Source organism: Pan troglodytes, chromosome 11, assembly GCF_028858775.2.
Source record: "Pan troglodytes isolate AG18354 chromosome 11, NHGRI_mPanTro3-v2.0_pri, whole genome shotgun sequence".
In the NCBI taxonomy this organism is placed as follows: domain Eukaryota; kingdom Metazoa; phylum Chordata; class Mammalia; order Primates; family Hominidae; genus Pan; species Pan troglodytes.
The window spans coordinates 40,037,642-40,054,002 of NC_072409.2; the positions used below are offsets into that span (position 1 = coordinate 40,037,642).

A 16,361-nucleotide genomic window follows, 5' to 3' on the forward strand; every position below is an offset into this window, starting at 1 on the left:
GAGGTTTCTCTTAGAGTCTTCACTTGCTGCCCCATTCCGAGGAGTTCCTCAGAGGCTTTGGGCTGGGTATAGTGTCCATGTGTTGGGTCCCCAGATGGAATCTGCCCTCAAGGACTTATGGTCTTGTCTGGTTGGGAAGGAGTTCTTCTGGAAGGTCCAGAAGGTCCTAAGGAGACTGTTCAATGTTTTCACACTGGATCAAGACTGATAAGTGACAGAGGGAGGAGACGCTCAGAGCAGAGGCCCCCAAGAGAGCCTTCCTGTCTCTATTGGAGTCAGAGCAGAGACCACATGGAAACAACCATGTCTCTGCCATCCAAATGCTGCCCTGGAAACTTTACAGCGTGTTGCTGTGTTCTTGAGATTGGAACTGCCACCCAATGGGATCGCAGACTCCAGCAAATGCAAGGCCTATTTATAGCCCTGTGGCAAATGTTCATTTTGGCATCAGCACAGTATGAGCATGGCATGTTGCTTTTGTCTTCTCCTCTGTCCTCAGTGGTCTGTTCTAAATTCTCAAGCACTCTAATGTGGGTTCTGGTTTTAGCTCTGCCAGCTGTGTGACCTCAATCAGGTCACTTTACATCTCTGGTCCCCAGCTGCCTCATCTCTGAAATGGAAGCAATGATCTGTACCCTGTCTGCTTCATGGGGTTGTCGAGAGGCTTAAATGAGGCCACCAAAGGGAAAGCTTCATCCTAACTGTTAACTGCCTTACTGATGCGAGGGTTTATTACTATTATTGTTGTAAACCTTAATATAAAAAGGAAACGTCTGTCTTGCATGGGGAGTGGAGGAGGCAAAAGGAAACTTAATTAAATGATGAAATTAGATTTTTTTTAAAATTGTGTCATGGCTACATGTATACAGCTAGTAAGAACCAAAGGGGTTCATGGGGCTGAACCGTGTGAACTCAGGATGGCCCACTCTCATGCAATAGTACCCGTTTGTCAGTCATAGGTCCTAAGACCACATTTCTACCAGATGCAGAGAAAATGGAGGTGTGGTGGCTCATGCCTGTGATCCCAACACTTTGGGAGGCCAAGGCTGGAAGATAGCCTAAGCCCAACAGTTAGACCAGCCTGGGCAGCATGGCAAGACCTCATCTCTACAAAAAATTTAAAAATTAGCTAGCATGGTGTCATCTGCCTGTATTCTCAGCTACTCAGGAGGCTGAGGTGGGAGGATTGCTGGAGCCCAGAAGTTCGAGGCTGCAGTGAGCCATGGTCATGCCGCAGCATTCCAGCCTGAGTGACAGAGACAGACCCTGTCTCAAGAAAAAAGAAAACAAAAATCAAGGTGACCAAGTAAATTAGAAATGCATTCATTCGGTCGGTCCACAACCATTGATTGAGTAGCCCCTGTATACCAGGCACTGTAGAAAGCCCTGGGGCTCCAGGAGAGAACTGGCATGGCCCCACCCTCCCAAAACTCCCCAACTGGCAGAGGAGACAGAGAAGCATACCAGTGCCTAGTTAAAACTCATGTGTCCAATGACCTCAGCCCTTCTGACCATAGGAATACTGCAATGGAGTCCTGGAGGCATTTCCACAGTTGCATTAGACAATGGATGATCTATCCAAGCCCAGTCTACCTCCCTTGCAGGAGAGCCTCACTCAAAGCCTGCTTGCTTTTGCTCTACAAATATGCTTAGCAATCTAGGCGCCCTACTTTCCAAGCCTATAGCAGTTTAAAAGCAGCAAATTCAGAGTGAGGGAGAGGAACTTGATGATAGTGAAAAATGACAGTGTAGAACTGACAGCTAGAAAGGAGACAAAAAGCCATGAAAAGTGGATCCAAAGTCTAAGTACAACTGTCTGGGGCCATCTGGTGTTTGGGGCAGTCTTCTCTAAGCCCAAGAACATAGCCCAGAACAGTGACTTATGTTCAGAATGAAACTATGGGTTACCAAGAGGAGAAGAGAATGAGAAGGGGCAGCTAAAATGTTTCTGAACATAGTGTTTGCCATGCATGATACACAAATTATCTCATTTAATTCTTAAACCAGTACAGTGAGGCAGGCTTTGCTTTCCTCTGTCTGTCCATGGGAAAAGTGGGGCTCCAGGAGTTGTGTGCATGAGTTACCTGGCAGGCATGTGGCAGAAAATCTGCTATTTGACTGTATTATTTTTTTCCCCAAAAGGTCAGAAGCTAGGTTAGAAAAAGTTTTGTCTTCATCAAAATTGACTAATGTTCTAAATAAAATGTATTATCATTCAAATGGAATAAGCTTCTGTTTTCTGGAAAACTCACTTACAAGAAACAGCTACAACAGGACAGTAGCTGGTTGAAGAACTGTCAGAGCTGATCTGATTTTCTGCTCTGAACTTCCTGCTCAGTGCTGCCTCTTAATTAATTACCACATGGTCTTAATTATCACATGTGTGAAGAAAATCTGCCTTTGTGTCTGATCAGAAGGCCTTTTCATATCTTCACTCTGCGTTTTTTTGTTTGTTTGTTTTTTGAGACAGAGTCTCACTCTGTCACTCAGGCTGGAGTACGGTGGTGTGATCTCAGCTCACTGCAACTTCTGCCTCCCAGGTTCAAGCAATTCTCCTGCCTCAGCCTCCTGAGTAGCTGGGATTACAGGCATGTGCCACCGTGCCCAGCTAATTTTTGTATTTTTTAGTACAGACAAGGTTTCACCATGTTGGCCAGGCTGGTCTTGAACTCCTGACCTCAAGTGATCCGCCCACCTCGACCTCCCAAAGTGCTATAGGCATGAGCCAACGCGCCCAGCCTCTCTGTATCTACTGATTCTTACTTCCTCATAAGTGGAGCTGTCTCCTTGCCACAACCTTATAAGATTGAGAAAACTTCCAAAAATCTTTTTGTTTTGTTTTGCTAAGAGGGGAACTTCAAGAATGGACTTTGAGTCTTGTCCCTTTGACTTACCAGCTATATGTGTTGAGAAAATTTCATCTATAAAATTTAGATAATAGTGCATACCTCATAGGGTAGTTGTGAGAATAAAATGATACATGAAAATAGCAACACACATAATGGGACCTCAATACACATGAGATCTCTGTCAGTAAAAGATGAGAGTTGTGAAGTCTCACAGGCTCTGCCATTGATTAAATGACCTGGGATTACTAGGGTGACCCTTTTATTCAAAAGTCTAGTCCCCAGCCAGGATCTGGCATTTCTTTTCTTTCCTTTTCTTTTTTCTTTTTTTTTTTTTTAAAGTTTCTGTGGACTAAATTTCATTCATTAGAGAGAAGCCCCGGAGACTGCCTGCTTTTCTTCAGCTGGGATTTTGTTAGGTAATTAAAATACGAGAGTTTTCTGTATTTTCCATGACAGTTTTGTTTGGGGCAACATTGTAATGTAGTTGCTGCAAAAATGACTGTGATCTGAGGTTGCATTATGAGAAGTACAGTGTCTAAAATGAGGGAAGTGAAGGTCCTGTATCATCGAAGGAGTCTAGTGAAGAGACAGTGTGATCACTGCCTTGAGGTAGTTGAAGGGGTCTTTTGTTAAGCAATGTCTATTTAATCTTCAGATACTTTGCTGAACCAATGGGTGGAGACCACAGAGAGGAGATCTGAGCTTAAGTCAAGGAACAAATCTTTCAACTCACATATACCCCAGTGAGCTGCTCCATACTGCAGCCTGGGCTTTCTCAGGTATTAAGGGTGTTTTAGAGGAGTAGCCTTTGGACTTGGGATGAGGAGAGTGCCCCTCTGACTGTTAGACTTGATGGTAACTTTTCTCTAACATATAGGAGTTGTTGGGAGCTCTGGCCTCCCTTCTGTGGACAGACCCTCACTTTAGCCTCCTGGAGCCTAAGTGGAAGGCAGCAAGAACCTTCCCAGGGTCCAGAGCAATCTCAGGCTTCTCTCCCTACACCCTCCTGTCCTCTCACATTAACCCTGCTGTAGGCCAAGGGGTGCGACATGAATGGTTCCCCAACATCTCCTAATGTGGGTGACTCCCCAGGGTTGAACGGAAGGTTTGTTTAAGGTTTCAGTTTAGAATGCGGGCAGTCCATCAATGCACAGAGGAAATTTCCATCCACCCCTGCTCTCTGTAGTCACTTCTGGGTATTTTGTTTACTTACGGGTACATGACCACCACTTAGAAACTTTATTCTGAACCCAATTTTGATGGAACCTGACAGTCCTACAAACTGGGACTTTTCTGCTTGAATCAAAGCTATCAAAAACCATGATTTTCCTGATATAAAATAATGACAATAAGAATTAGAGTCAAGTAGGGGTGCATTAGAACCTTCTGATGACTTTTCTTTAAATGGAAAGCAAGCAGTGTAGCTTTGTACCCTTAAAGTCAGCAGAACTAGATCCAGGTCTGACTTTTCTCCCTGACTGTTTGACCTTGGAAAAGTTACTTTCCCTCTGATTTTCAGTTTCCTCCTCTCTAGAATGAGGATGATAAACCACCTCCCAGAGTGAATGTGAGTGACAATCAAATAAGATCCATGTAAGATATAAAAATGTAAGGGACTTTTTTTAGGATCTGAATTTATACACTCTGTGTTTTGGATAAAGATTCAGAGCGACTTCTCGGTTTGCCAAGTGGCATCTTATATAAACTACACACTTAGATTAAATTGTCTTGGCCCCTTAAAAATTGTTCCCCCTGGGTTGTGTTATGAGGCCTCAGCTTTTAGTAAAGATCTATACAAAAATTAGCTTTATGAAATCTCTTTGTTGTAGAGGTTGTGTTGATACTAAACTGGCTAATTTGACAGTATCCTCTCCATATGGGACATTTTTAGGGTTAGAGACTAGAAAATACTTTGTTTCCCCAAAGATCTGGTATGTTTTCTCCTTATTGATAATGAGAGTTGTGTAAATAACCTTGTTGCCCTTTTCTCTTGGGCTGCTGGGAAGTTCATGGTGAAATTTACAGCTAATGATGAATATGGTTAGAACCTTTGGTCTGTCTACATTCTGTTCCTTCTATCTTCAGGAAACATAATTTATATTTTTCTGGGCCCTTATGTTTTAATTTTTATTCAGTACTTATTATTTTATTATACATGTTACCCATAAACTACCTTGGATCCTTTGATAAATAGCAAGGAAGAAACCAAACAAGTAATTAAACATTTCCTAAATCCTCTGGGAAGAGGAAGCCTTCATCCCCACCTGTCTTCCAGGGCACAGAGCCTTGAACTGTGCGACTCTCAGTGCCCTCATAGTCACTCCATCTTTTACAGGCATACGAGGAGAACATGTATGGTAGTAAATATCAGTGGATCATCCCGGGCTGGTACGAGCCTTCTTGGTGGGAGCAGGTGCACACGGAAGCCAACTCATCCCGCTGCCTCCGGAAGAATCTGCTTGCTGCCATGGAGGGCTACATTGGTGTGGATTTCGAGCCCCTGAGCTCCAAGCAGATCAAGACCATCTCAGGAAAGGTCAGTGCCTTGGTCCCCATTTCAACCTTCTGGCCCACCTCCTTTGATCATCTTGTCTGATGACATTGGCCAAAAGAGCACATTTATTGTCCCGTGTCACTTTGAGCAAATCACTTGACCTCTCTGAGCCTCTTGTACCTGTAAAATGTGGTATGTACAACCCTCCACTGCTTACCTCTCTAGGCAACTGTGAGACCCAAATGAGGTAAGGATATTGTGAAGCACGTAACACAGTACACATGTTATGTATACATATATGAATGGAGTCCTGGCATCAACTTCAGGGCCCTTTAGACTCTGCAAAGGTTCATCCCGTGCTCCTTTTATCTAAGATGTCATTCTCAGTTGGGTTAATGCTCTCCTGGAGGAAAGGAAAGATGCCTTAAGTAGACTTTGGGAAACACATGCTGTAGAGCTGCCAGACTGCGTCAAACCCCAATTTTACCACTACCACCTGTGTGACCTTGAACCTGAGTTCTCCAAGCCTCTGCTTCTATATCTGTGTGGATATATATTTTTAGGGGCCACTATTCAGCATACTGTTGTGATCTTGGGATGTCCCTTCTATAGATATATCTTCTATATCTCTGCTTCTATATCTGTGATAACCCCCTTCTGGGGGTTATCAGGAGGATTGATGGCAAGTGGTGCAAGCCACTAGCATGGTGTCTGGCACCTTGATGCTGTCACGACTGTGAGCAGGACCTTGGACAGGGTGTGTCAGCCTCAGGGCCTCTGCATGCTTCCATGAGGAGTGTTACTAATTCCTGCCCTGCTTATCTCGTAGGACTATTGCGAGGACCAAGTGATATAGGACATGTAAAAGTATTTCCAAAGCACACCATTCTCTATCATTGTAAGTCTTATCAAAGATCAGGTGATGATAGCCCTGGTAAAAGTGGTAACATCCATTTCTCAATTCTGAACAGCAGCCAAAATTCAGCACAGCAATGCACATAAGTCTTTTCTGAGTTCAGAAGTTAAATTATTCACTCAACCCCCAGGGTTCTTACAGACCAAATTTTATATCAAGAAAAAGCTTTATAATAACGAAAAATATATGTATATAATTTTATGTATTAATCTCAATTGGAACCAACTCTACATGAATGATTTATCAATTTGTCAAGAAATGGCAAATCATTAGGACATATTTTGTAAACAGCCCTTTAGCTCATACTGGCACCTGGTTAGAAAATGTTGAAAGAAATATTTTCATACCAAAATCAATGCATATATAACATTTTTTGAGATGTTGAATAATGAGCAGAAATAACTCATTTATTCAGTAAGTGTTATTTTTAAAGGTGTCAAATTTTGCAATTTATTAAGATCCTTGGGTCCAGGGATACCCTGTATTTTAATCTAAAAATATCATAAAATTTGAGGAAAACACAAAACCAAAGGGAAAAAAATATCCATGAAAGCAGATGGTACAGTAACTAAATGGAGAGGCTTCAGGAAGACCAAAGACTTAAATGGTTGCACAGGAGATCTGTGAGGCTGTCAGGATGAGAGCCATGAGACACTACAGGAAGGACCTCCCTCGGATATAGTTCTAAGGGTGTGGCTTTCAGCCAGGGTGGGAGCCATGCAGGGCTGTGTGCAGGGCTGTGAGCAGTACACGAGAGTGCATTGTAGGAAGATCATTTTTTGTAGTGTATTTGGGAGGAAATGTTTTGGCATTTGTAACAACATCCCCCAGATCACTGACTTCCCTTTTCTAAATTTTTTTATTCGGGATTGGTGAAGAGGATGACCTCTTGCCCATCACTGTCTCATGCATGGGACACCTTGGGACTGTTCACCTCACAGTTTTGGAAAACCCACTCATAAGGCCACCCCCTGAAGGGGATAGGACCATTGAGGTGGCTTCCAAAAGTCCAGGAGACCCAATCCCTGTCCCCATGGTCTTTGAAGCAAGAGGAAGCATTTCTTACATTACCCCACAGTTACGAGATTGTTAAAGTTACACAAGGAAATTTGAAGCCTCTTCGCTTCTTGGAATCAGAGAGTCCCAGAGCTGCTCTTAGACATTATGGAGTCCAGCTTCCCATCAGATTCTCAGATCTTCCAGTAGCAAAGGAATTCTCTCCTTTAATTCTGCCACCCCTAGGTCCCACTGGAGCTACTCAGATCCTATTGACCCATCTGTCCCACGTAGTCCTTCAGTGACCACAGAGTCACTGCTTCTCCAAACTAAACAGTGCTAGTCCTTCCAATTGTTAGCTCACAGGTCCAGGGCTGGGACTAAGCCTGAAATTTAAAAGGGTGCCAGATACATCGGTAATCAAGATTAAACAAAATATGTTAATGCAATTAAAATAATGCCAAAAAAAAAAAACCCGTGATGAACAAATTGTCAAAATTTTAAATAAAGACCGGATTCACAGGACAGGGATTAGGGTGAGGAAAGTGAGGTGAGTCATGCCAGTGCAAGGTTGGATTCTATCTTTATTTAAAATTCCGATGTTTTGTTCATCATGGATTTCTTGCATTCATTTTTATTTTTAAAATATTAAAATATTTTTATCGTGATTACTGATAGGGTTTATCTCTGCGTCCCCACCCAAATCTTGTCTTGAATTGTACTCCCATAATTCCCATGTGTTGTGGGAGGGACCCGGTGGGAGATAATTGAATCATGGGGACAGTTTCCCCCACACTGTTCTCGTGGTAGAGAATAAGTTTCATGAGATCTGATTGTTTGATAAGGGGAAATTCATTTTGCTTGGCTCTCATCCTTTCTCTTGTCTGCCACCATGTGAGATGTGCCTTTCACCTTCTGCCATGATTGTGAGGCTTCCTCAGCCACCTGGAACTGTGAGTCCAATGAACCTCTTTCTTTTGTATATTGCCCAGTCTCAGGTATGTCTTTATCAGCAGCATGAAAATGGACTAACACAATTACCAAGATTTTTTGACTCTCCCTTAAATTTTGCACCTGAAAGTAGTGCTTTATTCACCTAGTACAGCCCTGCACAGGTTGTATTTATCAAACCCCTCCCCATGCTCAGCCTGTTCCTTTGTTGCACTTGCTTTTGTTGAACATTCTTTCTAGAGGGTGTGGGGCCCGGAGTTGAATAAAGTATTCCTATTTATGGTCTGACCACAAGCCAACTTCTCCGAACAGCCTTCAGAAGTCTATGGTCAAACATAGTTATAGAGAGTCAAGAAATGTTTCTTGAATTTGAATTTGCATTCTATATAGCTGCTTGGGGCCACAGTCAGCATGGCACTGGCTGCTGGATTGATGCCTGTATTTTGGGATCCATCGATGTCCATGAAAACAAGCAAACACTTGTAAAACCACAGTGAGTGAATGGGCTCTTGTCATCCTCACTATTGTACAAATGGAAAACCTAAGAGCCAGAGAGGGGAAGGGACATCCCAAGATCACGAAAGTGGGTTGAATAGTGGCCCCTAAAAAGATATATCCACATTGTAACCCTTGGAACCTGGGAGTGTGACCTTGTTTGGAAAAGGGGGGTTTTGCAGGTGTAATTAACTTAAGGCTGTCATGATAAGATTTCCTGGATTACCCAGGTAGTCCCTAAACCAATGACAGGTGTCCTGTATGAGAGAAAGGCAGAGGGAGAGTTTAGGAGAGAGGCATGGAGTGGAGGGATCTCTCTTAGAGCTTCCAGAAGGAGCCAACCCTCATGATGGGGTTTGGCTCTGTGTCTCCACCCAGGCTCTCATGATGAGATTTCCTGGATTACCTATGTGTCAGAGGAGGGACCTGGGGGGAGATGATTGAATCATGGGGGCCATTTCCCCTTTGCTGTTCTTGTGATAGTGAATGAGTTCTCACGAGATCTGGTTGTTTGAATGTGTGTGACACTTCCCCCTTCACTCTCTCTCTCTTTCCTTCTGCCTTGTGAAGAAGGTACTTACTTTCCCTTCCACCGTGATTGTAAGTTTCCTGAGGCCTCCTCAGCAATACAGAACTGTGAGTCAATTGAACCTCTTTGCTTTATAAATTACCGTCTCAGGTGGTTCTTTATAGCAGTGTGAGAATGGACCAATACACCTGGCAATGCCTGAATTTTAGCCTTCTGGCCTCCAGAACTGTGAGAGAATAAACTGCTGTTGTTTTAAGCCACCCAGTGTGTGGGAACTTGTTGGCAGCCCCACAAATCTAATACAATCATCCAGCAGGTAGAGGCAGATCCAGGACTTGAAGCCAGGACTCCTAATCCCAACTCAGCGCCCCTTCCCCTCTGCCATGCTGTTCCTCTAGACCTGTGACGTGCTTAGGGACACATCCAAATCAGCTCTTTTGTGGCATCTCAGTGGGCCTCTGTTGTTAAGTGACACACAGGAGCACAGAGTGTGGTACTCCAGAGATCCGGTGTGGATCCTGCATTCACACCACTTAATCTGCAACCCCAGCAAGTCACATTCTCTCCCTGGGCTAGGTAACTTCTAGGGTGCTTTCACAGCTCAGTTCTCTAACTTTGTTTAACTATGGTGTGGAGTTATTACAGCAAGCTCTGTGACATGGTTATGATGTTAAGTCAGGCAAGTGCAAGGTTGGATTCTGTATTTAAATTTTTGATGTTATGTTCATCATGGGTTTCTTGCATTAGTTTTTATTTTTTAAACATGACACTAAAATATGCTTATCTTGATTACTGAGATGTTTTGGCTCCCCTTTAAATTTTGTACCTGAAATTAGTGCTTTATTCACTTCATCCTAGCACAGCCCTGCACAGGTTGTATTTGTCAAACCCCTGTCCTCTTGTACTTGCTCTTGTCAGATCTCCCAGGATACAGCTGACTCCCAATAGACAAAGTCACAGAAGAGGGCAGAACAGTGGCACCTCCTGGATGCATTCTCCAAGGTTCCCTCCTTTGTATGCCTGTCTCTAGCATCAAGCTGTCCCCAGCTCACTCATTAGCACCAGGAGTTTTCTGGTAGGAGGAATAGCAAGGTCACGGGCTCCCTCCAGAAGCATGTTCTTCAGTCCTTTCCCATTGGACTGTCCTGCTTTGGGACATGGACCTTCAGGCTTTCTGAGCCCATTCGGAGCTCAATTTTCTGGGACCTCATGAAGACAGCCCCTGGACTCCTGCTTTGGGCCCAACATTGGCTCCTTCTCTCCACTGAGGCTCCCCATCACTGTTCTACTCCCGCAAAGTGACTTGACATCGGTGATTTCAAGTGTCAGCTTCCATTTTTCAAGTCCTGTTCGGTTTATTTCCTTTGTGAGCATTTATAATTCTGGCTTGATTTCTCCAGCGATGGCTCAGCCTCTCCAATAGGGACATTCTTCTCCTGTTATTGTGCCCCTGCTGAGGCTCAGTGCTGGGCCAAGGCCCCAGATGAGCTGTTCATAGCACCCTGAGACCTCTGGAGTAGCCCTAGCCCTCCATCAAAGGCACAGGTCCATCCTTTGGAAGACTTTGTAATGTTTCCTGGCAAGAAACTTCTGTGACCTCCCATGATTATTTATTCAACCCAGCAAATCTAGTGATCCTTCCACTTAGAGCCAATGACCCATGAAAATCTGTACCCATCTCATTACCGCTGCGCTGTGAGCACCGTGACAAAGAACCTGGAGTTTTAGGGAACCACTGAGCTTAGCACGGAGGAAGGAAAGGTGCTGTGGAAAAATAGAACTCCCCAGAGAGCCCAGCTTCACAGCGCTGCTCTCTCCCCTACCCCCCACAAAGCTCCCATTCCTTGCTGCTCCCATTCCTTGCTACTCCCCTAGGCACTCATGGCACTGGGAGAAGGCCCTATGTCAGAGGGGCATGGGCTCAGAAGGAAAAGGCTGACTGGCCCATGGAGGGGCCACTGGCTAGACTTGAATCATGGCCCCAACACTTCCCAACTGGGTGACTCTGGCAGGTGGCTGGTCATCTATACCAGCATCCATACCTCTCCTCCCCTCTTCTAAGTTCTGTAACACAGCGAACCAGAGTTCATAACACAACTCTGATTTTTAACCGGGTATGTTGCCACCTCACTGGAAAATGTATTATACACTTCCCAGCCTTCCATGCTAGATATGGCCAGGATTGCAAGTCTGGCCAATGAGATATAAGTAGAAGTGTTATGTGGGACTTCTAGAAAGGCTCTATTAAAGGGGGATATGGCCTTTCTTTTTCATTCTCTTTTGTGTTGACTGGAATGTGGATGTGATGGCTGGATTTCTAGTAGCCATTTTGGACCATTAGGTACAAGGTGACCTTGACAAGGAAGCATCATTCTAGGATTGTGGAGCATAAAAATAGGACCCTGGATCCCTTATTACCCTGGGGAGCTGTCATAGCTGTATTACCCAGCCTCCCCACAGACATCTTTTATATGAGAAAGAAATAAACTATCTCATTTAAGTCACTGATGTTTTGTTTTTTCTGTTACAACGCAGCTGAACCTAAGAGTAATACAGTGATGTTGTGCAAGTCATTTAACCTTTCCCAGTTTGTCTCTCATCTGTAAAATGGGGATAATAATATCTCTCTCACAGATTTGTAAGGATTAGATGAGGTTATACAGTAGAAAGTATCTTACCAAGTGCAAACACATAGTAGATGCTCAACAAATTTTAATTCTCTTCCTTTTCAGGGTAGGAACCTTAGGGGTAGGAGGAAGGAGTAGTGAGATCGATGAAGAGTTTATAACCCAGGTCATGTGAGATGAGGAGCAATGGAAGGATTTGGATTACTTTTTATGGTTTCGTTAATTATTTTTATTGAAGGAGAGCACCCATGTAACTACCACCCAGGTCAAGAAAAAGACTATTTGTAGCAATTCAGAAACTGCCTTTGTGTGTTACAGTTAATATCCACTGCCAGATGTAACCATTCTTCTGACTTCCTTTGCCATTCAGATGCCTGCTTTTGAACTTTTGAACTCCACAGCTTTTTTTAGTATCTTCAGATTTAGGGAGTGTATTAGTCCTTTCTCACACTGTTATAAAGAGACACCTGAAACTGGGTAATTTATAAAGAAAAGAGGTTTAACTGGCTCACAGTTCCACAGGCTGTACAGGAAGCATGGCTGGGGAGGCCTCAGGAAACTTAGAATCATGGCAGAAGGCAAAGCGGAGGCAGGCATGTCTGGAGCAGAAGGAAGCAGGAGGAAGAGAGCAAAGGGGGAGTGCTACACCCTTTTAAACAACCCGATCTTGTGAGAACGCACTCACTAGCATGAGAACAGCAAGGGGAAAACCTGCCCCATGATCCAGTCACCTCCCAGCAGGCTGCTCCTCCAACACTGGGGATTGCAATTTGACATGGGATTTGGGCAGGAACACAAATGCAAACCATACCAAGGAAGATTCGTCTTTCTGGTAGTTATTCTAGTTAACCCTTAAATAAACACCATCTTCTGTCTTTGCCACAGTTTTCTAATTCTGCCTTTGCCACAAAACCTTGCATCAGGGGATGGGTGAGGCAAACGCAGAAGTGAAATGTGTTAATTTTTCTCTTCTTATTCCGTCATCTGTAGAGTTTTGATGTTCTCTGTCTTCCGTTATAGATGTGGTATCATTTTGTATAGAATGTTTGTAGCTACAAAGCTAGCTAGTATAGTTTGGGGAGACTTGGGAAAGTTAATTTATACACAGCCTCCTTCATCTTCAGCTGCATGGAAGTCCTCTAACTGGTGTGTTTTAATGAACAGAAATTCTTTAATAGAACCCACTCAAAGGCTATGAAGATACTTTCCTATCTTGTGTTTTAGAAACTCTATTGTTTTACCTTTCACATTCAGATCTATAATTAACCTGGAATACATTTTGTATAGGATGTGAGGTAATGATCAAGATTCCTTTTCTTCTTTTCTTTTTTTACATGGATATCTAATTGACCCAACATCATTTATTGAAAAGTCCATCTTTTCCCACACTGTGCGGCCATATTACTTTTGTCATAAAGCAAATGACTTTATATATTTGGTTCTGTTTCTAAACTTTTTTTTTCATATCACGTATTGATTGTTTATTTAATAAGCAATTTTTTTTTTTTTTTTTTTTTTTTTAGTATTTATTGATCATTCTTGGGTGTTTCTCAGAGAGGGGGATGTGGCAGGGTCATAGGATAATAGTGGAGAGAAGGTCAGCCGATAAACACGAGAACAAAGGTCTCTGGTTTTCCTAGGCAGAAGTCCCTGCGGCCTTCAGCCCTGTTTGTGTCCCTGGGTACTTGAGATTAGGGAGTGGTGATGACTCTTAACAAGCATGCTGCCTTCAAGCATCTGTTTAACAAAGTACATCTTGCACCGTTGACACAGCACATGTTTCAGAGAGCATGGGGTTGGGGGTAAGGTTATAGATTAACAGCATCCCAAGGCAGAAGAGTTTTTCCAGAACAAAATGGAGTCTCCTATGTCTACTTCTTTCTACACAGACACAGTAACAATCTGATCTCTCTTTCTTTTCCCCACATTTCCCCCTTTTCTTTTCGACAAAACTGCCATCATCATCATGGCCTGTTCTTGATGGTCGCTGTCTCTTCGGAGCTGTTGGGTACACTTCCCAGATGGGGCGGCCTGGCAGAGGTGCTCCTCACTTCCCAGACGGGGCGGCCGGGCAGAGGTGCTCCTCACCTCCCAGACAGGGTGGCAGCTGGGCAGAGGCGCTCCTCACCTCCCAGACGGGGTGGCCGGGCAGAGGCGCTCCCCACCTCCCAGATGAAGGGCAGCTGGGCAGAGGTGCTCCTCACCTCCCAGACGGGGCGGCCATGCAGAGGCGCTCCTCACTTCCCAGACAGGGTGGCCGGGCAGAGGTGCTCCTCACTTCCCATTCAGGGCAACCAGGCAGAGGCGCTCCTCACTTCCTCCCAGACGGGGCGGCCGGGCAGAGGCGCTCCTCACATCCCAGACGATGGGTGGCCAGGTAGAGACGCTCCTCAATTCCTAGACGGGATGGCGGCCGGGCAGAGGCGCTCCTCACCTCCCAGACAGGGCGGCCGGGCAGAGGGGCTCCTCACATCGCAGACGATGGGCGGCTGGGCAGAGGCGCTCCTCACTTCCCATTTGGGGCTGCCGGGCAGAGGCGCTCCTCACTTCCTCCCAGATGGGGCGGCAGGGCAGAGGCACTCCTCACTTCTCAGAGGGGGCGGCCAGGCAGAGGCGCTCCTCACTTCCCATTCGGGGCAGCTGGGCAGAGGCACTCCTCACTTCCTCCCAGACGGGGCGGCCGGGCAGAGGCGCTCCTCACTTCCCAGACGGGGCGGCCGGGCAGAGACGCTCCTCAATTCCTAGACAGGATGGCGGCTGGGCAGAGGCGCTCCTCACCTCCCAGACGGGGCAGCCGGGCAGAGGGGCTCCTCACATCCCAGACGATGGGCGGCCAGGCAGAGACACTGCTCACTTCCTAGACGGGGTGGCGGGCGGGCAGAGGCTGTAATCTTAGCACTTTGGGAGGCCAAGGCAGGTGGCTGGGAGGTGGAGGTTGTAGCGAGCCGAGATCACGCCACTGCACTCCAGCCTGGGCAACATTAAGCATTGAGTGAGTGAGACTCCGTCTGCAATCCCAGCACCTTGGGAGGCCGAGGCGGGCAGATCACCCGAGGCCAGGAGCTGGACACCAGCCCGGTCAACACGGCAAAACCCCATCTCCACCAAAAATACAAAAACCAGTCAGGAGTGGCGGCGAGTGCCTGGAATCCCAGGCACTAGGCAGGCCGAGGCAGGAGAATCACCAGAGCCCGAGGCAGGGAGGTTGCAGCGAGCCGAGATCATGGCGGTACAGTCCAGGCTCCGCAAGAGAGGGAGACCGTAGAAAGAGGGAGACGGAGAGCGAGAGGGAGACGGAGAGCGAGAGGGCGAGGGAGAGGGCGAGGGAGAGGGAGAGCTCGGTTTCTAAACTTTATCTTTTTCTTTTCCATTGTTTTTCACAAAAACATCTTAATTTCTGTAGCTTTATAATAAGTCTTGATAACTACTCATATAGGTTCTCCATCTTAGTTCTTCAAAACTGTCTTGGCTATTCTTGTCTCTTTGCATTTCTATATACATTTTTAAAACAGATTGCCAGTTTATACACACATACATACATACTCTGTCTGGTTTTTATTGGGATTTTACTGAATCTGTAGATCAATTTAGGGAAAACTGACATCTTAATATTAAAGTCTTCCAATCCATGTATTGTGTATATCCCTGCATTTAGTTAGGTCCTTAATTTCTCTCAGAAATGTTTTATAGTTTTCTGTGTAGAATTATTGCACATATTGGCTGGGCGCAGTGACTCACACTTGTAATCCCAGCACTTGGGGAGGCCAACGCAGGTGAATCACTTGAGGTCAGGAGTTCAAGACCAGCCTGGCCAAGATAGTGAAACCCCATCTCTATTAAAAATACAAAAATTAGCCGGGCATGATGGCACATGCCTGTAGTCTCAGCTACTTGGGAGGCTGAGGCAGGAGGATCGCTTGAACCCAGGAAGCGGAGGTTATAGTGAGCCAAGATTACATCACTGCATTCCAGCCTGAGCAACAAAGTGAGACTCCATCTCAATTAAAAAGAAGAAAAAAGGATTATTGTACTTATTTTGTTTGATTTATTTCTGGGCATTTGATATATTTTGGTGAACATATGTGCACATTACTATTGGGTGCATACTTGGGGTGGAATTCTGAGTCAGAGTAGCCATATGTTCAGCTTTAGTAGACTCTGTGACAAACAGCTTTCTGAAGTGGTTATACCAATTTACACATCCGCAAGCAGTGATTGAGAGTTCCAGTTGGTTCACATGCTCAACAACTTTTGGTGTGTCAGCTTTTTAATTTTAGCCAACCTAGTGGGTGTGTAGTGGTTGGTGTCTTGTTTTAGTTTAAATTTGCATTTCCCTGATGACTAATGAAGTTGGACATGTTTTCATATCTTCATTGGCCATTTTGATACCCTTTTTTGTGAATTGCCCATTCAAGTCTTTTGCCCATTTTTCCTGTTGGATACTCTGCCTGTTTCTTACTGATTTGTAGAATTTCTTTTTAGATTCTGGATATGAATTATTTGA

General features: G+C 44.9%; 1 protein-coding gene across 1 annotated transcript in view; it reads left to right on the forward strand.

The window, feature by feature from the left end:
- GABBR2 (gamma-aminobutyric acid type B receptor subunit 2) overlaps window positions 1–16,361 on the forward strand; it is a 422,124-nt gene that overhangs the window by 232,342 nt on the left and 173,421 nt on the right. The window contains exon 6 of the mRNA XM_016961310.3: window positions 5,185–5,385. Coding sequence (XP_016816799.1) covers window positions 5,185–5,385 — 201 coding nt within the window. The remainder of the gene's footprint in view (window positions 1–5,184; window positions 5,386–16,361) is intronic.